Source organism: Myodes glareolus, chromosome 26 (assembly GCF_982192425.1).
Source record: "Myodes glareolus chromosome 26, mMyoGla1.1, whole genome shotgun sequence".
Taxonomy (NCBI): domain Eukaryota; kingdom Metazoa; phylum Chordata; class Mammalia; order Rodentia; family Cricetidae; genus Myodes; species Myodes glareolus.
The window spans coordinates 6,006,868-6,030,052 of NC_142051.1; the positions used below are offsets into that span (position 1 = coordinate 6,006,868).

At 44.1% G+C, this 23,185-nt stretch overlaps 1 protein-coding gene across 2 annotated transcripts in view; it reads right to left on the minus strand.

The window, feature by feature from the left end:
* The window catches only part of Srgap1 (SLIT-ROBO Rho GTPase activating protein 1), a 274,372-nt gene that overhangs the window by 124,310 nt on the left and 126,877 nt on the right, over positions 1–23,185 (minus strand). For both annotated transcript variants that reach the window (XM_085683398.2, XM_085683397.2), the window contains exon 3: positions 19,491–19,653. In XM_085683398.2, coding sequence (XP_085539524.1) covers positions 19,491–19,653 — 163 coding nt within the window. The remainder of the gene's footprint in view (positions 1–19,490; positions 19,654–23,185) is intronic.

The window sequence follows — 23,185 nt, forward strand, 5'->3', positions numbered from 1 at the left end:
ATGAAATACCTCATGTGGTCATGAATTAACAAGACTAATACTGTGAAAATGGCTTTGTACCAAAAGCAACTTGCTAATTAAGTGCAACCCCAGACAAAATACAATCAAAATTCCTCAAAGAAATAGAAAAAAAAAAACAAACGAAAAACAATCTTAAACAAATAGCCAAAGCAGTTCTGGGCAAAAGGAATATTGTGGAACTTATCACCATCCCTGACTATACTACACACCCATCACATTCAAAACAGTGCCATAATGACATAAAAACAGACATGTCGATTGATGGAATAGAACAGAGGGCCCAGGGAAAAGGCCACACACCAGACTTTTTATAAGAAAAAAAAAAAGAAACTCATTGGAGAAAAGTTGCAGGAAAAGTGTGCGTCTAATATAGATGAATGAAACTAGGTCTTATCTCTTACCTGCACCAGACTCAACTCTAGATGAATCAAGAACCACAGATAAAGAAACTCTGAAACTGCCAGAGAAAACGTGGGGAGTACACTCTATGATACAGGCATAGGTAAGAATGTTTTAAATAGGGTTCCAATCTTCAATAAATACGGCTGATGATCATCAAATGGAGTTTCATGAAATTAAAAGGCTTTTGTATAGGAAATGAAAGTGATGTCAAGTAAAGAGACAGCCTACCGAATGAGACAAACCTCTGCCATCTGCATACCCAACAGAGGATTACTATCTAGAATACACAAAGAACTAGAAAACTAAGCATCAACAAAAAGAAAACTAACTTAAAAATGGGCCACAGAATCAAACAACCAAAGAAGAATATCAACAAACGAACAATAAACAACAAACAAAATGTTTTCCACTTCGATCGCCATCAGAGAAATGCAAATTAAAACTATGTTCGGATTCCGTATGACCCAGTCAGAAAGACGATCAGGAAGAAAACAAACAATGACAAATGCTGCCGAGGACACAGGGAAAGGGGGGTTTATACACTGTTGGTGACACAGCCACTCCGGAAAAGTGTTCATACACTGTTGGTGACACAGCCACTCCGGAAAAGTGTTTATACGCTGTTGGTGACACAGCCACTCCGGAAAAGTGCGGAGGCGCCTCAAAGCACAAAAAATAGGACAGCCACATATTCCATCTCTATCCCTTCTGGGAATATACCCAAAGGATTCCACACATGCAGGGCAAGAGGGGGAAAAGCCATCAGTCACATTACCCAGCAATGAACCCTGACCTTCCAGGCAAGATGTGGCCACAACACAATAGCGGCATGGCGGGCGGTTAGGGGCCAGCCAACTACCTTCTGGCTGCCTTTGTGGCACTGCAGGAAGAATCTGTGTCTGGAACTATTAAACCTCACTGTCTCAGTTTCACCTCCATTTCTGTGATAAAACACCCCAGCCCAAAGGAACATAGAGGAAAAGGGGTTTTATTTCAGCTTAAAATGTCAGGTTACACCATCCTTATGGGAAAGCCAAGTCACAAGCTTCAAACAGCTAATCTCAATCATACCCATAAATATGAGCAAAGAAAGGCATGCACGTAGGCTGCCTGATGGCTAGCTCATGCCCAGCTCTATTTCTCTGTTTTTATCCAGTTCAGGATCCTCTGCTTAGGGCAAGAGTAGCCGGCAGTGGACTATGCTTTTCCATGTCAATTAACTAAAGACAATGTCTGACAGACACGCCCACAGGACAACCCGATGTAGACACCCCGTCACTAAGTATGTCTTCCCTAGCGATTCTAGGCTGTGTGTTGTTAGCAAAACTAACCTGGTCTCAGTGGAACTTTTTGAGTAATTGTCTTAGACACTGTTCTATTTCTGTGAAGACATACCATGATCAAGGTAAATTTAATAAACAAAAGCATTTAACTGGGGGCTTGTTTACTGTTTCAGAGGTCAGTTCATCATCATCATGATGGAGAGTATGGTGGCACCTAGGGTGCTGGAGAAGTAGCTGGAGAGGAGCTTTATATCCTGACCTGCAGGCCAGCAGAGAGAGAAAGAAACTGGGCCTGGCTTGGGCTTTTCAAACCTCAAAGCCCGCCCCAGTGACACACTTCCTTCAACAAGCCCACACCTCCTAACCCTTCTGATCTTTTCAATTCTACTTCCTGGTGTCTAAGCATTCAAATATGTGAGCTTGGGGGGGGCAGGTTTATTCAATCCAACACACAAATGTACCCTGATTTTTATATTTTTGATTTTTCAAATGTCGATGACATGAATGCACTTTTCTTTGTTGTTGCTGTTGTTGTTTTTCAAGACAGGGTTTCTCTATAGCTTTGGAGGCTGTCCTGGAACTAGCTCTTGCAGACCAGGCTGGCCTCAAACTCACAGAGATCCACCTGCCTCTGCCTCCCAAGTGCTGGGATTAAAGTCCTGTACCACCACCTAACACGAATGCACTTTTCAATACACAAAGATCACTTTATGGAGTCTATTCAGCTCCCCTAAGGAGAAATAAAAGCTTTAAACAATGAGGACACCACCATGACCACATTTACAAGTATTAAATCCTTATGCAGGTAAAGGGACTTCATCTAAAATTGCATGTCGCTGGTGAGCTGGGCACTCTCTTCTATGGATTGAAGGCTGAGGAGGGTGTATCGCAGACGACTACAAATCCAAATGCCTTCAGTCTCTTGATTCTGCTTTCTGCTCCACAGGGCCCTTTAGTCTAGAAAGACCAGAGGCAAAAGTGCTCTCTGTGAATTCACCCTGAACTTGCATCATGAGAGGCATATCCAGCCACAAGTATAAAACACAATAAGAATTTGTTTCTACATCTCTACTTTGCAGCTGTCTAATTATATTTAAGATTAAGGATTAAAACTGACATATGGCATACTAAGTGCCTATTTTATTCACACGTACCAATGTGTCTATAGGTGTGCTAAGTAGATAAAGACAACACGGACCAGAAGTAGGCATGGATAAAAGTAGGTCATAGGTCTATTTTCTCTATTTTGAGGCATTGGGCCATGAAATCTAAATAAATTATTTCTAAATGGTGTTATCAAATGATAATTAAGCTCTGATGGTGCCTCTCTTTGGATTTTATAGATTTCTAAGTTCCAATCATGATTTTGCTTTGTTCTCAGAAAGGTGTTCTCCTCCCAAAGAGAGATGGGCTCATCACAGATGCTGGGATTTACTAGACAGGCTATGTTTCCTTCTTCCTGGTCCCTGCCTCCTCTTCCATTTTGTATTTCCTTTCTCCAGCATGTACTTTCGTGGTCTGGTGTAGCTGCTCAAATTAACTCACTAAAACACCAATGGAGACAAGAAAACAACTTACATTGCTATAACTTACAAACCCTCTGTCAGGCTACATTCTCTCAAAGTTTGGGTAATTCAATAGTTAATTAAGAAAGACATGGAACTGATATGAAATTCATATACTATTGACATACAGATAGGTTTTAAAATCAGGCCCACTGGGCATAATGACACATGCCTTTAATCCCAGCATTCAGGAGGCAGAAGCAGGTGTATCTCTTTGAATTCAAGGCCAGGCTGCTCTATATATTGAGTTCCAGGACAGCCAGAGCTACATAGGGAGACCCTGTCTCAAGAAGGCTAATAAAGAAGGCTTATAAGAATAAACTCAGGCCTGTGAGCCAGGTTTTAATACAATAAATGCTTTAAAATTGAAAAATAGCACAACTTTTCATACTGGATTCATTTATTGAAAATGGTAATAAATTGGAAATACTTTTCTATGTAACTAACCAATAACCAATTAAGTGTAAACTCTCTGTGGTCACACACATAAGCCTACTCAATTAAAGGCAGGACAATTTCAGGAAGCAGAGGCAGGAGGATCTCTGTGAATTCGAGACAGCCTGATCTACAGAGAGTTACAGGCCAGCCAGAGTTCCACAGTGAGACCTCATTTCAAATAAAAAAAAATCCGAACAAATTAGTAATACTTTAGTTCAATCCACAGTATAACCAACTAAATCACAAATGTATTTTCTAATTAGTTTTTTTAACATACTAAAATTTGTGCAAAAAGTTAACAACTGCTTTATTAATAACTTATTTCCATGTGTTTTCTTCAGAACAAGAACCCAGGTATTTATTTATTGGGAGAGCCAGGGCTTTCTCTCCTGTCCAAAGCTCACAGCTACCACACAGTTGGCTCAGGAGCACAGTCTATGGTAAAGTACACAGTGCAGCCTGAGTCTCTGCAGCATCACGGCGAGAATGCATGGGCCATCCACAAAAATATGCCAGTGAGCAGGTTTGATCATCTTAAAGCAAAGGGCACAAACTCAATCATTCAAACTCAGCCAGACATTCTCCCACTCTTCCCGGTAATTTCATGAGTGTGATGCAGGTGGCAGGCAGAGAAAAGGGCCACACCACCTACTGTGAGAGGCAAGCAAAACGTCTTCATTCCAGTTTGATTTGTGCTAATTCAAACAATTAAAAAAATACCCATATCGCTTTGCAGCAAGACGCTTAATTTTCAGAATTCATCTTCAAAGATTCAACTGGTTTGGAAGCTTCCTCTAGAGCCATGGTTCTACATCTGTGGGTCATGACCTGCGGGGGAGGTGGGTCACCTAAGACCCATCTGCATAGCAAATATCTACATTATGATTCATAACAGCAGCAAAGTTACAATTGTGAAATAGCAACGGAAATAATCTTATTGCCAGGGAGGAACTGTATTAAAGGGCCACAGTACCAGGAAGGTTGAGAACCGCAGAGATAGAGCAGCTCAGAACCACACGGTTGATGAGCCCACTAAGCTGACAGTAGATCTCAGGAAAGGCAGAGGAGGCACAGGAGAAGAATAAGAAATTTCTGTAACAACCCCTTTTCACCAAGAACTGAACCACAGAATTCATCCCGAGAAATCAAAACAACAAAACACACCCCCAGACAAAAAAGCCAAACATTCACGGCTAGTAGGTCAATGCACATGGAAGGACAGCCTGCCTGGAGGAGTTCAAACCTCCCAGAGAGGCCCAGGGTCAGGACATTTGAGAACTGGGCTTTCTCTGAGCTGTTTCCTCATCACTGCAGTGGAAACTATTACAGAGCCTGCCCCCGTGTTTGCGCGCGGATTAGAGGAGCTGCCCATTGTTTCGTGTGTGACAGATTGCTTGGCACACACCAAGCATTCCATAATCGTTACCTCTTACTATCACTGTGATGTCTCATCAGCTTGGCGTGTCCTTATTTTATCTTAGGAAGTCACTTTCTGCTTTTCCAAATACTGCTGAAAATGGCCTTCTATTCATATTGCCTTTCAAATCAGAGCATTTTTAGTCAATTCAATATAGAGCCAAACGAGTGTTTTGGAATACTACATTAAAGAGGCTGAAGTCCATTCCAGAGCGCTGCAAAGAAGCAGACTGTCGGAGAGAGACTTCAGACTGCGTAATTGCTAGGTCTGCCTTGGGAGAAGGGGCAAACCTGTCTCCACTTACAGTTCACCATGCGTTTCCAGCTCCTTATAGAGCGAATTCTGCTGTTGTCTACTTTGGCAGGCTTCAAAGCTTGGAGACAGCTATCATGTCCTAGTTAAGACTCCCTTCCTCCAGTGTTTATGGTTCCCAATGGCTCTGGTCCTTGGATAGCATAATTTGAAGAAGCCAGCGTGAGTTCTCCTTGTCCTCCCGAACAACTGTGTATTGTGTTTGCAGCTTCCTGTACCACACTTGCATTGCGTTTCCCAGGGTGGAGGCTAAGCTACCAGAAGAATCTGGAGACTACACATCTGCATTGGCCCTGTCTTGTGGGATGGGTCCCCATCCACAGCTGTGTGATCAATAAAAGGCCAGGCATCTTGAAATAATGGCTCAAGTCTCTCAGCCTCTTCCTACTTGGATAAAGAGCAGCCAGCTAGAGCAGTGGAAATTTTAAGAAAATCGGATTTGGATGGATGACTGATCAGCAAAATTTAAAGTACCAACAGGTCTTTAAAACAATGGAAGTCCGGACAGTTCACTCTTAGCTGATAAGGACAAGGGCTTTCTGAAGGATGGACCTATGCCCTGGTCACAATTCACATGACAGGGTAAACTTCACCCCCCAGATTCCTAAGTGATCACAGCTTCCTCCTGAGTTCCCCAAGGCAAGCTAGTTCCCATTTCAATGACTGTCAACACTGCATTCAAACCTTAGAGCAGCTTATGTCTCACAACTCTGGGTTTTGTTTTTATTTTACATTTATATTTATTTTATACCCAAGCATCCACAGCACAGCCTGTGAGCAGAAGTCGGAGGGCAACTAGTAATGGCAGCTTCTTCTCTTCTACCATGTGTATTCTGGGTCTCCATCCAACCATCAGGGGATCTGGCTGTCCAACTCCAATCATCAAAGGGTGGGTGACTGCCTTTATTAGCTGAGTTATCACATTAGCCTGTATCTGATTTTGGTTTTTAATAATTTTGCTTTTCGATTTTATCGCTCATTTTATGTGTATGAGTGTTTGTCTGCATGTATGTGTGTGTGCCATGCATGTGCGTGGTGTCTACAGATGTGAGAAGGCAGTGGATCCCTTGGAATGGGCATTATGGATAGTTGTGACCCACCATACAGGAGCTGGGAACCAAACCCAGGTTCTCTTGCAAGAGCAACAGGTGCTCTTAACAGTGGGACCATCTCTCCAGCCTGTTTTATTATTTTACTTTTGATCTTTTTATTGCTGTGTGCACGTGTATGTGCTGTGAATGTGTGAATGTGTGGTGCTCCATTGTTAATCCCAGCCAGATGTGTGACATCTGGTCCAGGCAGAGGAGGCTGAGAGCATCTTTAAGCTCCCTTGGTTAGGGTTACTATTGCTATGATAAAACTCTCACCGGAAGCATTTGGAGAGGACAGGGTTTGTTTTGGCTTACACTTCCACATCATAGTCCATTATCAAAGGAAGTCAGGGCAGGAACCTGAAGGCAGGAAGTGTCACAGAGGCCACAGAGGGGTGCTGCTTATTGGCTTGCTCAGCCTGCTTACTTATAGTATCCAGGACTACCATCTCAGGTGTGGCACTGCCCAGGGTGTTGTGCCCTTCCATCTCAGTTACCGATCAAGAAAATGTCCAGACTTATCCAAAGGCCAATCTGGTGGGGCACTTTCTCAGCTGAGGTCCTTTCTTCCCAGATGACTCCAGCTTGTGTCAGTCAACAAAATAATTTGACTACTTGGGGCCACAAGAGAACCTTTCTATGTTCACTTCCTGAGGATACATAAGGGTTGGTCATCAGTCTCTGGTCTTATTCTTGCTGGTCTCTGTATAAAAGAATGTTTATATCCAATTTTTCAATAAACTTCATCAAATTTAAGATCTTGATGATTTCATCCTGTACTCCCATGGGCTCAGGTCTTATCTTTAAGAACAGTTACCAATTTATAATTTAATCCTTATATCTGCGTTTCTTTCTGGTGCGAGGCTCCAAGCTCTTGCAGGGCACCAAGCTAAGAACTCGGTCCTTGCTTTTGTGATCTCAGCATTCACTACCGGGCCCATCACCAAGAAGGCAATTGACAGATGTTTGTTGAATCAAGAACGAAATAAAACTTCTATTAGATTTTGGGAAAACCATTGATCTTGATAAAGTTAGATTTCAGGTAAAAATGAAATGCGGGTAGAATTTCCAGTGGATTCTTCATGGTCATAACTGTTTAACAGGATTAGTATACTTTGTTGAAAAATAAAAGGTTTCTTTTTTCTTTTGTGGACTCCGAGAAGAAGTACTGAGCTTACAGGCGGCACTGTATGTCCAGCTTTTCTGTGGATCTGAGTGCAGGCACCCACACTCGCATAGCAAGTGCCCTACCCTCTAAGCCATCTTCTTGGCCCACCTATGACTTTTTAAAAATGAAATTGATTAGGTGTTGATCTTTTATAGATAGCAAAACCCAAACAAACTAAAAACAATTTTCTAAAATGCCTTTTTAAATGGGAACCAAGGGATCAGACACTTTTCAAACCCATCTATTTCATGCCTGTTAAGTTTGTAAACTCCATGATTATAAAACAAGCCTAACCAGAAAAATTCCTTAAAGTAAAATACCTGTTTGGGAGGAATGAAGCCTCAGTGTGGATCAATATTTCTCATCTGGGGCCAATTTTGCCTGCAGAAACATCTGGCAATGACTGAAGGCATCTCTGGCTGACCGTGCCGGGAGGTACTGCCCACACTGAGTGGAGAGAGCATCCCGCAGTCTGAGCTGGTGCTCCTCAAAAGGCATGGTTCGTATTTCACTGCATGCTTACAGCGCGTTTTCTTGTCTCTAGTTTCCAGGCTATGTATATTCGGACTTGGGTTTTTTGGGCTTATCTAGTCTGGATTCAGTAAGCTTAGATGCATAGCTTGAGTCATCTGCTAACTTCAGGATATTTTCTTGTAATTATCCTCAAATATTTATGCCTGTATCACACTTTTTCTCCTCTCTTTCGGAAATGCTGATGACGCAAACATTGGAAACACTGCGAATGGTCCCCACGGCTTGTTCACTCTTCTCTCAATTGCTTTTTCCTTCTTGCTGTTCGGATTAGGTCATTTTTGTTAATTTAAATTTCCCCAGTGCACCCTCGGTAAGCTCCGCTCTGCTAGGAAGCCCATCAGTTGAGTTTTAAAGTTTGGTTACTAAATTTTCTTAGTTAAAAAATTTCTCAATGAGGTCCAGCAGTTAAAAGTACTTTGGTGCAAAGCCCAGTGGCCCAAATTCAATCCCTGAAGCCCATGGTGGAGGGAAAAACTGGCTCCTATGACCTCCACACACACCCTGACATAGGTGTTCCTCCCTCAATCTCTTCCCTATACATAAGAATAATATTTAAAAAATAGCTTCCAATGATTCTTATTTATATTTTCTATTCAGTTTAAGAGTGTCTGATCTTACTTCTGGAATGTTTTTCTAATGGCTGCTGTAGAAGCCTTAGGTAGTCCAAGCATCCATGCGAGTTCAGCATTGCAGTCTCTTGTTTTTTCCTTCATGCCTTCCTGGCTTTCCTGATCCCTTCTAGGTTGAGTGATTTTTGTATTGTATTCCAGATATTTTCAGTATTATGTCTCTGGGACTTACTTAAATTAACTCTAAACTTTAGTATTTCTGTTTTATCAGGAAATCCAGCTGCTTAGACTCGGGTTACGAATTCTGGCCAGCCTTGTATAAGTTGCGGTTCCCATGTTAATTCTGTTTCCAGCATCTTTGTGCTTCTATTTAAATCTTCCATCATACTTAATACACAGTGACCACTCAGGATCCTGGCGTGATCCCAATACTTAGTTCAGTCCTCAAGCCTTTGTGGGTACACTGTTAAAGATCAGATCTGCTGTGTGCAATGGGGAGGGGGGGTTTAGGAAATCTGTCACTGCAATTTCCACGACTCTGATTTTCTTGGTTCCCCCTTCTAGTCCTCTAACTAGAGAACCAGGAGTCTGTTCTATTGTTCTGTTCCATTTCTTTCTATTTCTTCCTCACAGACTGAATGTCTGAGACCACAATCAGTGTTTGCTAACCACTGCTAACCAGTGCTCCCAGGGAGGGTAGTTTCTCTCTTCAAAAAGACCTTTAGAGGGTTGTAGTCCCTGTTTCAAGATGTTTGAGTACTCAGTGGTAAGGAACAGCAAAGAAAACTTTGAATAGCAAAAATCAGCGTTCCACGGTTCTCTCCCCTTTCTGGTCTTTGAATCACAGCCCAAAGCCTCTTCTCCGGGTCTGGGTGTTCATGTCTGCTGTCTGCTTCCAGGATCCTCACTGCCAGGCATCTGGACTGGGAGACACTGAGGGGGAAACGGGAAACACTGCCGACCTGGCAGAATTTTAAAGTCTGGTCTTTCATCCACCCTCCTACTAGTTAGCCTTCAGATTGCTGCTGCAGGCACGGTGTTTACGTCTGATGGGCTCACTTAGTGGGAACGACATGGCGGACTATGCTGACTCGGTTTACTTAGAGCCTGTATTTACCTTTTGATCCCATCCTTCCTTTTTGGCGAGCGTGGGTACTCACCTATCATTTAGCTTTCACTATGAAACAAAGCACATTTCACTTAGCTCATGATTCTTCGAGTCAGCTGGGAGATCGCTCTGTGATAGGCTGGCGGGGCCGCGTGGCAGCTGGATGAGGTAAGGTGCTCTAATTCGTACGTCTAGGAGCTGGCTAGCTGTCACTTAGGATGTCTTCTCCTTTCATGTGGTCTCACTCACACGAAGGATAAGTAGGACTTGTTTCCAGGCTGGATTCAGGGATCCAGACAGCATCAGGAGACGGCAAGATCCAGGACGAAGGAACTTCCAGCACCCTGCCTGTCTCACATCCACGGGTGTCCCGAGTCACACAACCTGAAGTCAGTGTGTCTGAGGCTTGCTGACAGCAGATGCCAGACAGACCATCACTGGGACAGTTCTGTGTACAACATGTCCCAACCAAGTGTGTATTCAAGAAAGTATGGAACACATTTAAGATGATTACTCCACTGTTTTTTTCAAGAAACATCTTCATTGTATAGAAACCGGTAGGATTGTCACTTGCCTTCAGTTGCCTTCAGGAAACTTTGCTCCGTTACCTTTTGACATTTAATATCATGCTCAAGACCCAATCTGTTCTTTTGGGGAAGAAGGATGTGTTTGTGTGCTTGTAGAATTCAGTCAAGCCTGAAAGTACCACTAAGATAAATTTGAAACACTTTTAAATATAAAATATTTCTACTTATAAAATATGCATACTCCTTCTAGTCTCAGATTGTATTTTATTTTTAGTTCTTAGTTTCCCCAGGGGGTTGTTTATAGCATCTTCTCTACTTTCTGCAAATTCTGCGCTCCCAACAGACATCTCAGCACATGGGAACACAGCCACAGCCACAGACGACCTGGACCCGAGAACCTCACAACACCCTGCTCCCTTCCTCCCAGTGGGACTGTCTGCAGTCACACCAACTGTGACATCTGCTCTCCTAAGAGTCCCTTGCCAAAGGCCAGCCCTCCTGCCAGTCCTTTGGATCCTTTTCGGTCAAGTTAGACCTGTTTTCTCCAAGCCCAGCCTTTGGAGTGTCTCCTCTCCCTAAACCCTAGTGTATGAGTTGAATGTGTGTGTGCGTGTGTGTGTATTTAAGTGCTCATGAAGGCCAAGGATCAACCTTGGAGGCTTCCTCAGGAGCTGGTCACCTTGTTTTCTGAGATAGAATTTCTCACAGGCTTGGAGCTCATCAAGAAGGTGAGGTTAGTCAGTGGGTCCCAGGGTTGTACCATGTCCATCTCCCCAACACTGGACAAGCATGGCACCCAGCATTTTCACATGGGTTCTGGGGGAATCAAATTCAAGTTCTCAAGCTTGCATGGCAAGTGCTTTACCAAACAAGCTGTCTTCTCGCCCAGGTTCCCCGTTTTTCTGTGATGCCTTCTGCTCACTCTTTTTAACTAGTTATGTTTAAAAGCAAACAACAAACGAAAACTTGATGGTGTCCAAGGCAAGAAACTAACACATGTACTTGAAAACAAAACCTTTCCTGGTCCTATATTCTTCCTTAAAAACCCACACACTTCCACCATGACTCTCTTTACAAGTGAACTTCCAGAAAAGACTCTATATATTTCATGAGGTACCTTGCTACAGTGGCCCATGAAAGAACAGACAGCCTGTTCCCGCGACGAAGCCCATGAGTCTTCTGACTTGACCCTTGCCTCTGAAGGGGACTATTTCCCAGGACCACCTATGATTTCTTTCTCTGGGGAAGTAGTTCACATGGGATTGTTTAGATCTGGCCCTGTAAACACTGCATTGCGCTAATATGCTCCAAGCTTTATGGTATATGGATGCCATTCATTGCTTGTTTCTAATCAGACTTAAGTTTTTATCCATTATTTTATTCACTCATGAAAGACCTGCTGAGCACCTAGCATGTGACAGTCACTGTGAACAACACACAAAAAAATCTGTCCCTTGGGAGCTTATATGTAAAAAGCATAGACACTAACAAGCAAATATGGAATGTGTCAGAAAGGGACTAAGCCCATCCACCTCTCCTCTCTCTGTCTCTCCCTCTGCTCTATAGATAGATGAGAGAGAGCTATGAAAGGGAACTTGGGGTGCATAGCCTCACTCTGAGAGAGTCTGTGAAAGGGTCTGACAGAGGAATAATGGCAGACACTTGAAACCAAAAGGATCACTCTGGTCCCGTTTATACTTCTACTTTGTCATTTATCATGGCTGCTCAGGAGGTCGGGCAGTTAAAGCCTCCATCCAGCTGCTTTCTTATTCACAGACCTTATTTCATTCTTCACCCTAACATTGGAAATTCAAAGTATACATTTTAACAGGGCCTGGAGCATCAGTCAGGTCCTGACCAGTATCTGGGGACAAACTCTTTATTGTATATATTGCCTTCCCCTTCTTTAGACATTAGCCATTGGTACAATCTGGACCATGTTGTTTCTCTTAAGGTTTCAGCTTATAAAATGATTATAATTATTTATATTGGGCATCTCCTTTATACAGAATATTTAAGTACACAATCCAAAATTCACAGAGAGGCAAATAGAAGAAGATAAAACTAACTTAAGAGAAACCCCAACAAGTTTTCAAGTGTTTCTTGGCAACTATTCTCAAGGTAATTAATTACTGGTTCAGCTACTGACACTTGAGCGTTGGCACCAAAGTAGCACACCATATGGACAAAACTTTCGACACTGCTGACATCGGTTGGCTTTTTTTTCATTATGTAAAGCATTTTCAGCGAAACACACATGGATCACATGCTTAACTCGCTCTAAGACTTTGATAAAGCTTCAGAGCAGATGGCAAATTGCTCATCTGTAGCTGCTCACAGGCTTACCGTCCAGCCAGGTGAAACAGACGTCTCTTGTTGCTAAGCAACAAAGGGATCATATGACTCTAAGAAAACCTCAACCAGCTATTGTCATTCATAGAGCCTTTACAAGGGCTAGCCATCTTGGTATGCAATTCACAAAAACCAACTGAAACTATTTTACAAAAATACTTCAGAAAATTCTGCCACGATAAGAAACGATAGTTCAGCTTTATATTTCTAGAAGAACAAGCTAGCCATAAGGTTGCTAAGACTCAAGAGAACCACCAAGTAGTGGCACCTTGGGCTTTTCTTACTTATTTATCCAGGCTATATCAATAATTAATCTGTCCTTTGAGGTCACCAAAGTACCATTTAATTCTTCTGCTACAGTGCACTAAAATGCCTTGGTAAAGTTCTTGTTATATTATTTACGAATGTTGCATAAGCATACTAACTCCCATCCGGTAGCTCTCTGCTAATAAAAAACAAAACAAAAAAAAGCCAAAACCAGTCCATTTACTTTTCAGGGAACCTATTACTGGATGTCACAGCCATGACCAGTATCACTCCAGAAACTCAAAAGGTTAAGACCGGCATCCAAGTTGTGAAAGTCTGAGGCTACCCTTGACCTGGAAAGTCTTTGCAGTTACACAATGCAAGTTAAATGTCACTGGTACATAGAGATTCAAATGTCCAGTTACAGGAAAAAGACTGGAGCCAGCAAACAGTGCTACCCACCATGAGGGCATCAAATACCCTATTTTGAGGGGCTGTTTCCAGATACGAGAAATGCTAATGTTTTACATGAAAAGGGCAAGTTGCCAAGCAACATGGTATCTCTATTAAAAAAAATCTGTAGTATACAAATAAACGTAACAAAAATATATGATTGTGAAATATTTACAAACATATAGCATAAAATGTTTGTATATTATACATATAAATATCCATATCATTATTGAAGAAATAATGCAAGACATTAATTGATTGTGTAAACCTGGGTAATCTAACAATACTTTCAGTGTTTCCTATATTTCTACAAGGAATATGCATTGTTATACTTAAAAAGAATAAGACTATGTATAAATAGGTTGGCAGTTTTCAGCATCTCAAAATGTATAGGTTTAAAAAAAAATATTTGTGCACATGTGTGGTGTGTGGATGTCATCACATACGAGCCATAGTGTGCACATGGAAGTCAGAGGGTCAACCTGTGGGAGTCGGTTCTCAGTCCACAATGAGGGTTCTGGGAACTGAACTCAGTTTCATCAGGCTTGGCCTCAAGCACCTTTCTCTACTGAGCCCTCCTACTGGCCCCTCATAGGCTTTTTCTCAAAACAAGGTCAGAGCCTTAGAGATTGGCAGTAGACTAGTGGTTTGTTCGTAAATTAACTTCAGCAACTGTTTGGAGAGTGACTTACTTTAAATGCTCTCCTTATCAGCATGCCTTTATCCCATGAAATAACTCTGTACTTCATACTGGAGCATAGAAATAGATACAGTTTCTTTTTGATAAAAGCAAATTGAAAGACTGTGGATCTTGGTAATAATCGCTTCTTCCTGCCAGACTAAGCAACACACTCAAGTGGTCAGCAAAGTGGGCCAATTTACCTTATAAGTCTGAATCTGAAAACCCATGTACTCATGTTCGACAGCTCCTCAGCTCAGAAGCCCCCTCCCTGCCATCGGTGGTAGACCTCTTCACGGGTTTGGTCTCCCATGGGTCTTACGCAGGCAGCCACAGCGTCAGTGCCTTCATAGGTACAATGGCTTTGTCACATACACAAGTCACTTTTAACAGCGGTCTTCCTCAACCTCTAGCTCTTAAAATAGCTCTGCCCCCTGTCCGATTATGTTCCCTGAGCCTTGGGATGGGTGGTGGTGATACACATGCTCCAGTTAGACCTGAGTACTCTAGCACTGATTAATTATCCTTTGTATCCTGATCAGTAGTGAGTCTTTCTCTATTAGCTGTCCACTGCAAAAGGAAGCTTCTCCGATGAGGATTGAGAGGCGCACTTAAGACGTAACGGTTGCGTTCTAGGATTAGGGCTATCCAGACGTGCAGGGCACGTCTTACTCTTTTGAACTTTTATTTTTAAATTACCTTACACAGCAGTAGGTTTTTCATATAATTGTGGGTTTTGGCTACCCCCCTCCTAGTGCATCGTCCTCTTCCTCACTCCCACCCGCCTACCTCCTGAACCCCGCCCCAGCCCTCCTCCCTAAGGTATTCCCCCATTCCTTTGGCCCTTTCCTGATTTCCTGGATTCTGCAGGCACTGCAAGTTAAATCCACAAATCGGAAGATTCAAAACTGGGACACACACAGGAGAGACAGCACATGTATGGCATCTGTCTTTCTGTGCCTGGGTCACCTCACGGAATAAAGTTGTTTTCCCCAGCTTCATCCATGTATTGGCAAATTTCATTTTTCTTTGCAGATGGAAAATTTCTGTTGTCCCACACTTTTATTATTCGATCCTCAGCTGATGGACACCAAGGTTGACTCCACTCCCCAGCATTGTGAATAGAGCAGCAATGGCTAAGGGTAAGCAAGTGTCTCTGTGTTAGCATGTGGAGACCTTCAGTCTTTTACTCTCTGCTCAGAGGTGATTTTACAATATAGATTTTTGCAAGAAAGGAATACAGCCCAAACCAGTGCCCTAATCTCCAAGTGTTTGACCATTCACGTAAAGTGACATGACCAGTGATTGCCCCTCCCCCCAAGAAACCGAAGAAAGTCTGTAGTAGCTACAAACTGCCTCACGCCTCTGAGCAAAGGCAAAAGTGTATAGAAAGCAGGGCTCTTCAGCTTGAGCACAACCTTCCGTCACCCCAAAATGTGGCTTATAGTGTCTGTCCATTCAGAGCAAGAAGATCTGTGAGCTGGTGCACAGGGCTTGGCCCCCTTCAACATGAGCAAGGGGCAACTCACAGAAATCACATCACTGTCATTGGTAAAGGAAAGAAACATAGATTATGCTTGTACAATTAAGTGAAACAGAGACAGATACAAATATATTAATAATTTGAAAAGAGTTCACGAATAAACCACAGCTTTGAAGGTACTCTGAGACACAGGGATGATTTAAGACAGTCAAATCCCTCTGAACTACACGTCTATAAACGTGTGTAAGTAAGATCTTGCGAGCAGGCATGTAAGTAAGTGGTGCCTGCAATGTGGCCTGCCACTGTGACTACTGACGTGGGCCACATTTTCACATGCAGCGTGTGAGCCACGTGCCTGCTGTCGGGAGCAGCAAACCAGAAGCAGAACACCCCCTTTCATGGGAGTCCTGGAAAGGAGGAGCATCTCTGGACCCTAGGAGGCAGGGCTAGCGCAGGCGGAGGCACATCACCAGCCCTTGTTGGATCAGGGAGAGTGAGGTTTGATATTGAAACAAACCCTTGTGTACAAAGGGTCCCCAAATTCAAACCTTCTCCAAGAAGAGTGAAGGGTAAACTACGAAACAACAGAACCCCCTCTTGTCTATGTTTGCACGATTCATACTGGGGTGGGGTCGGGTCGGAATGAAGCTCACTTGGTTGAGGAAATGAAGAAATCAATGAAGGCCCCAAGATAAGACTCCCTGTGAAATAGTTGTCAGGGGTCTGAGGGGCGTATTTGCTGGCTTCGCATCTACTTGGTTATTCACTAACTGCCGAAATTTAAAGACAAATACTTTAATTTAGCTATAAGCGACCATGACGTGGGTGGATTTTGGAGTTCAGTGAAAAGACTGCGTAGTTGGTTTACAAATACTCCAAGTCCATCCAGCTGCTAACAATGTCAAAGCCATGGTTTCCACTCAAAACCTCTTTTCCTCACATCCTTAGCTGTATCGCTATTGGTTAATTCCATAAAGGATTAAATCTTAAGTTCAATATTTTAATAACAGTACTTATTTTCTTTTTAAACAAAACTAAAACCAAACCAAACAAACAAAAAGCCACCTCAGTGTTTTGTAATGCTGAGTAAGTGGGTGACTTTGTGTTGGGCCACACGCAGGTAGGCTCTGAGCTGGACCCACCTGTGAGTTGGCTGACAGAGTTCCGCAGTAGACCTTGTATGGTTGTAATGACTAAGCCTTTCTGCTCATCAGCCATGATTAACAGAGAGAAGGCTGTTCAAGATGAACAGAACACTCCCACTAAACCACTAGGTTAGCAGGAATCTGCCGCACACACGGTAATAAGCCTCAGTATCTAAATAAGTAGTGAATTTTACTAGCTAATAAGTAGGCATGCGTCTATCTCCTGTGCACGTCCCAGAGTCCTCCTCACAAACTAGGAATTCATTTCCCCAACTTCTGGGAATACTGGCTGTGGGCTGTTGAGACTCACAGCTGATCTCTCCCTGGGAACCGCTCTCGAGAACTCCCCTCCACTAAAGGGAACTGCCTTTCCCTAGAGCACTCCAAGTTCAAGGGATCCAAACCTAAAGCCCAGGGCTCCTGCCTGGAATAAGACAACTCCAGAGGTTCTCCCAGGCTCAGGGTCCCGTGGCTTCAGCCTCTCCCTTTGCCCAACCTTGTTTGTTCATTCTCTGGAGGAGCAGGCAGACTTTGAATGATCTCCCAAGATCCCAAAACAAGGAAGCAGAAGAACTGTGTTCTCACCCAGACTCATGTGACTGTCAGTCCTAGCTTCTATCCGTTTCATTAGGCCCTGGACCTTGTCATACGAGGTCCTCCTTTGGCCATCTTTGTCAGCCTCTACCACATCACACATTCTTGTCCTAGCAACCCAGGCCAGCCCCACAGAACTCTGGACTTCCCGCTATACACATGTCCCTGCAGACCCTTGCCTTGTCTTGCCTCATGAAAGTGTCCCCTTCATTTCCCGGGGTTCTTCTTTAAGTTTTTCATGTCCCCTAGTGGAGGTCCCTATCTTCCATGTCCCTACAGTGAGCTCTGCAGTCTCTTTAGCTTGGCAATGCTTAATTTATTCTAACGAGTTCCTTGCAAGCAGGAGCAGTCTCCTAACTCAGTTTTGCCAGTCACACAGCTTTCGTTCAATGGATGAATAAATGAGGAGCTGCTTGTGTAGGTCCTGGCTGAATCCCTACCCATGCCCCCATGCTGAGGATGTATCTTTTAGTAGCATCCAAATGTGGAATCATTACAACCTTTCTCCTTCGTGGCAGCCTGACACGAACATCTGGATGCCACTGCAGATGCTCAGGGATCCCACCAAACTGTACGCAGTCTCCACAGATGGCGCTCACAGGGGGCAGGAAGAGTCCATCACTTCCTTAGCTCAGTGGAAACTGATTTTTTTTAAGCTCTCTTATTTAATATGTGAAGATATTTCTCTATCTCTACCTAGTCTTAGATCCAACATAGAAAGCTCTTTGTTGAAAACACGCTCTCTCCCCCTATTTGACACAGCACATTTGACTTAGAACTTGCTGAATTCCCATTTCTAGGTGAGAAATCAAATCTAATGTGGCTGCATCAAGCACAGCTGGTGTGCACGACCCTGCACCTGTGTTGTAAGTGGTCCCTTTGAAACATATGTATCGCGGATCGACAGGGTGCATCTCCTTCTCTGAAGCTAAAACTGTACTTACTAAAGAAGGGTCTGGGCATAAATCTAGGCAAGGAACACTATTAACACCAAGCAGAGAAGGTTTGCGGAGTCTCGTGCTCTTGACATAGAAAGTGAAAGCTGGGCAAGGAGCCGCGTGTGCCCTCTGCACAGGAAACGCTCCAGTTTTGTTATTGTTCTCAACAAAAATGTCCAAACAACAAAAATCTTTGCTGAGAGCTGCCTGAAGCTAATGATGACACGAAGGTTTAAAAGCCCAGGATTTTTTCCCCTCCCCTTTGTTTCTTGGTTTTCTGTAAATGGAGTCAGGAAGGAGGAAACTCTTTAACACATTAGAAACCGAACTTTCTGGGCCCTGTAGAGATTTTTTTCATGTCACTCTCACAGCCTCTGCGGCGGGGAGCACGAAGACAGGGCAGTAACGCTTTCCTGCGAGGATACACATGTGACATGCTTTATCTGGCCACGTGTGAGCTGAAGCAGAACCCAAGGCCCTCCTCCCTAAGTGTGGCTCTTTTCCACGCGTGGAGGTCAGTTCTAAGGACAGAGATAAAAAAGATTTTTATTACTTTGATTAAGTGTACGTATGTGTGTTTGTGTATGGGTGTGGTTATCTGAATGCACGCACCCAGGCAGGGCAGAAGCATCGGGTCTCCCTGGAGCTGAGCTGCCCAACATGCATATTGGGAACCAAACGCACATCCTCTACAAGTACAGTGTGAACTCTTAACTGCTGAGCCGTCTCTCCATCCTCCTGCAGGCACCCACCCCCAAAATGCTTCTGTTCATGTTGCTCAGGTCAAATATTCATTAATTTACTGATATACATAAGTACATCCAGCAGATAATATTGTATGCATTATACATATGCACACCCATGTACATCCAGCAGATAATATTGTATGCATTATACATATGCACACCCATGTACATCCAACAGATAATATTGTATGCATATACATATGCACACCCATGTACATCCAGCAGATAATATTGTATGCATTATACATATGCACACCCATGTACACATATCTTACACACGCACCATACACAAACACATAGTACAAACACACACCCTCAGGTTTGACAGTCTAATCTGTGTCTTTAGAATATCCACGCCATTCATTCTTCCCAGGTGCCTTCCCCTAAGAGGCCGCAGGGAAGGTGGTTACCAAGGCTACCTTTTTAAACATCCGGGTGGAATCCTCGCTTATCTGCATGAACCGCATGATGACATTGTTCAGATAGATGTCGCTCAGGGTGGCGTGGTCTTTGCTTTCTCTCCTCACTTGGTTCAGGAGCAAATACCAGCAGTTCACTGGAGACAGCAGGTTCTGATCTTTCCTGAGGGGTAAAGGAAGACAGAATTGCCATCATTTCAAAGTGGCCTGGGTCAATCAAAAGAGGTCACCCATGCAGGCGGAGGAGCCACAGCAGACAGGTGCTGTGATCCTTCTGTCTGCTCTGAGCATTCTTAGATCAGGACATGCCACAGCCTGCAGGAATCCTGCAACTTATCAGGCCTGGAAAGAAAACTTGGAGCAAAAACCTGGGTACAACCTCCTGCCCCTGACCAGGGCCCCAGGTGCCAAGCCTGGACAGCGCTTGGGCAGCTCCCGGGTTTCGCTGCCCACTAGAGAAAGTACTCATGTTTACACGAGGATCTATTGGCTCCTGTCTCACACACAGACTGGTCTGCCCAGCTCACAAAGTTTCCTTTGAGTGTTCAGCCCTGCTGCTGGAAAAGAAATTTGGCTAAGCATGCTTTCCACGGAACATGAACTTGAGGTTTATTTATTAATCCCTGGATGTATAACCTCTAGCCTCCAGAAAGCATTCCTGGGGAATCCGAAGGCTCATGAACAGAACCTGAAAGTTTGCTGGCTCATGGCATGTCACGTGTCTTGCTGAAACTTACTGAGCCAGTTCAGATTCATAAATGTTCCTGGTTTATTTTAGATTATAAAACTAAATGAACTGCAAAGCATACAAAATTAGGCATAATACATATATATTCGAAGAAAAACTTCATCCCAATGCAGTAAGCAACCAACATATCATTTCTTAAAATAAATTAGATGTCCTCTCCCCTCCGTCCCTGCCACAAGTCGTGGGCGAGGGAGCTGACCTTTCCCCTAAGCAGCTGCAGCACTCGGGAAAGTGGGCCCTGTACCCTGCCTGGGCAGCACAGCAGAGCTGGCCCTATTGACACGGGTGCAGGTGAGCAGCCTCGAGACCCCGCCCCTCATAAGCCATATGGTGGTGTGGGCAGAGGAGAGATGCCCCTCACCACTACCTGTGGGGTGGGAGAGCTGCCCCTGCCCCTCACCAGCTGCAGCACTCAGGAGTGACCTCTGCCACCCACCCGAACAGCACAGTAGAGCTGGCCCTGAGGGTCCTGGTGTGGGAGAGCTGACCCTGAGGGCGCGAAAACTGGAGAACTGGTCTCACGCCTTGCTCATCAGGACCAGGGGTGAACTAGCTGGGGCAATGCTGGAGACCTCACCCTGGTGGTGAGACAGGGAGAGGTAAGGAGGCAGGGGACGGGGGCGGGGAGGTTGGGGGTAGAACTGGTGGGCCAACCAACCCCGCAACTATCCAGGCCCAGAACCGGCCCACCCCAAATCCACCCATCTATGATCTATGGGAGCAGGTTAAGGGGCCCATTCTGAAGACCCAAAGCTGCAGGATCTCCATGACACAGGGCAAGGTGAGGATAACCAAGAGGGGCCCCAGTGAGGGCCCAGCTTCAATAGTGTAGCAGAACAAAGACCTTGAAGCAGATCAGTGACTCTTCGCAATGAACCCTTGCAAGAAGATACATGAACAAAAGGGTGTACTGTGTGACTGACTCACCGTGTCATACTACGGTTTCCAGGACAAGATGTTTGCCTTCTTTTTCCTCTTAAATTTTGTTTTATTTTGGGGGTGGTGTTACAAGGGCAGAGAGCAGATGTGAGGGATCGAAAATAGGGGGAATCAAGATGCATGATGAGAAAGACACAGAGAATAAAGAGGAAGTTACAAAATTCAGAAGTACAATTTGTTACTGACTGTAAAAATGAACCACAAAATGGCAAAATGGCAGTGTTTTTCCTAACTCAGACACAGAAGTGCCATACTCTCTGATGAGGAGCTTTATTAATTTTTCTTTTAAAGTTGCATGTGATATGAAAACGAAGGGATGAGGGGCGAGGAAGGGGAATATGCATGCCATGGCATAAACACAGAGGTCCAAGCCAACCTCTGATGTGTGCCCTTGCCGTCCCAAGTGTGCTGGTCTTTGAAGTTCTAGGATTTTCCTCATCTTCTCTCAGGAGTGCAGGGATGACAGATACACATGTGCTAACATGTTTGGCTTCTATACAGGTTCTGGGATCATGGCAAGTGCTCTACTCCCTGAGCCATCCTTCCAGTAAGATGTAATGTTTTATTATTCATGAACATGTATGACTGAACATTAAGTCAGGGGGAAAAAAGGAAGCCACGTTGTTCTACCATGTGGTATTTTAGAGTTTGCATTTAATATTGCATTGAATCTAGGAAGCTGAGGCAGGAGGATCAAGAGTTTAAGGCCAGGCTAGGCTACACAGCAAGTTCAAGGATGTCTTATAAGGAGATCTCATCTTAAAAACAAAGAAAATATCCACTGTCCCCCAAACACCTACACTGAGTTAAAAGTTCTATTTGCAAGACAAAGAAAGCAAGAACAGAGGCAGAAATGAGTTCAGGAAGAAATCCCCATGCACACTGGGATGCTAGCTCTGACCTGGGATATCTTTTCTCTTAGAACCATCAAGAAGTATGGTGAGCTCATGGCAGCTAAGTGGAGCCTTTCTACTGAGCTCCTCTGTCTCGTCAGCCCCCAAAGCAAGCACCACTTGGTTCATTCGAACTGTGCTCATTCTTTATCCTGAAGCAACTAGCAATTTCCTTGAGAATATTTCATATGTCTTTATATCCTCGGTACACACCCGGATGGAAGCATGAAACGGTATTTCACGGATTGAATAAAAAACGCATTATCACTGTCTTGTTATTAGTGCCAATCACAATATCGATGATAATAATAGAATAAAAATAGAAGGTATCATTTACTGAGACTGGGAACTTCAAGCCAGGTTTGGGGAGGTACAGGTGGGCAATCTTAGCAACTTGGAAGGCTGAGGCAGGAGGATGACAAATTCAAGGTCGGCCTGGACAACTCAGGGAGACCCTGTCTGAAATTTGCATAAATGTTAATGAAAGCGTGTGGGTGGTACTCACTCTGGGCTCTCGCCGCTGCTCGCACACCCTGTCTGTGTGGCTGTGATAACTGTTAACGTCTCTGTACTTCACTTACTTTGTACAACTGGTAAACTAGCACAGCGGGTCTCATGAGGTTACTGTGAAGATGACGTGGGCTGCTGTCTACGCTTAAACGCTTGCTATCATGCCTTGGGCACAAGGTAAGTGCTGTGCATACAATGTTAGCTATTTTTGTCTAAGAGGCTGCTCTGATCGAGATCTGACAGTAACTCTACTTAATCCTTCCCACGGCCACTCACTGTGTCCTGACTGTCAACCCGAGAATTAAAGCTCACCAAGGATTGGATGAGGATGAAACTGAGAGTCCGAGCGAGCCCTCGTGTGGGAGGCTGATCTGAGCTTTACTGGTGGCATTTGCTGTATCTATGAGGCTATGGACTAGTGACATTAGTGATAGTGACTCCAAAACTAAGTAAAGCCAGGCTCCGAGGTCTAGTTTCAACGGGTATGTGCATGACTGTGCTTAAAGACTCAGTGTCTGGAGAGAAGAGAAGGAGCGCTGTACACACATCCCCGAGCCAGCCACCAGTCACAGGGAGGACTCTGCCCTGTCTGTCACCGCCACTCA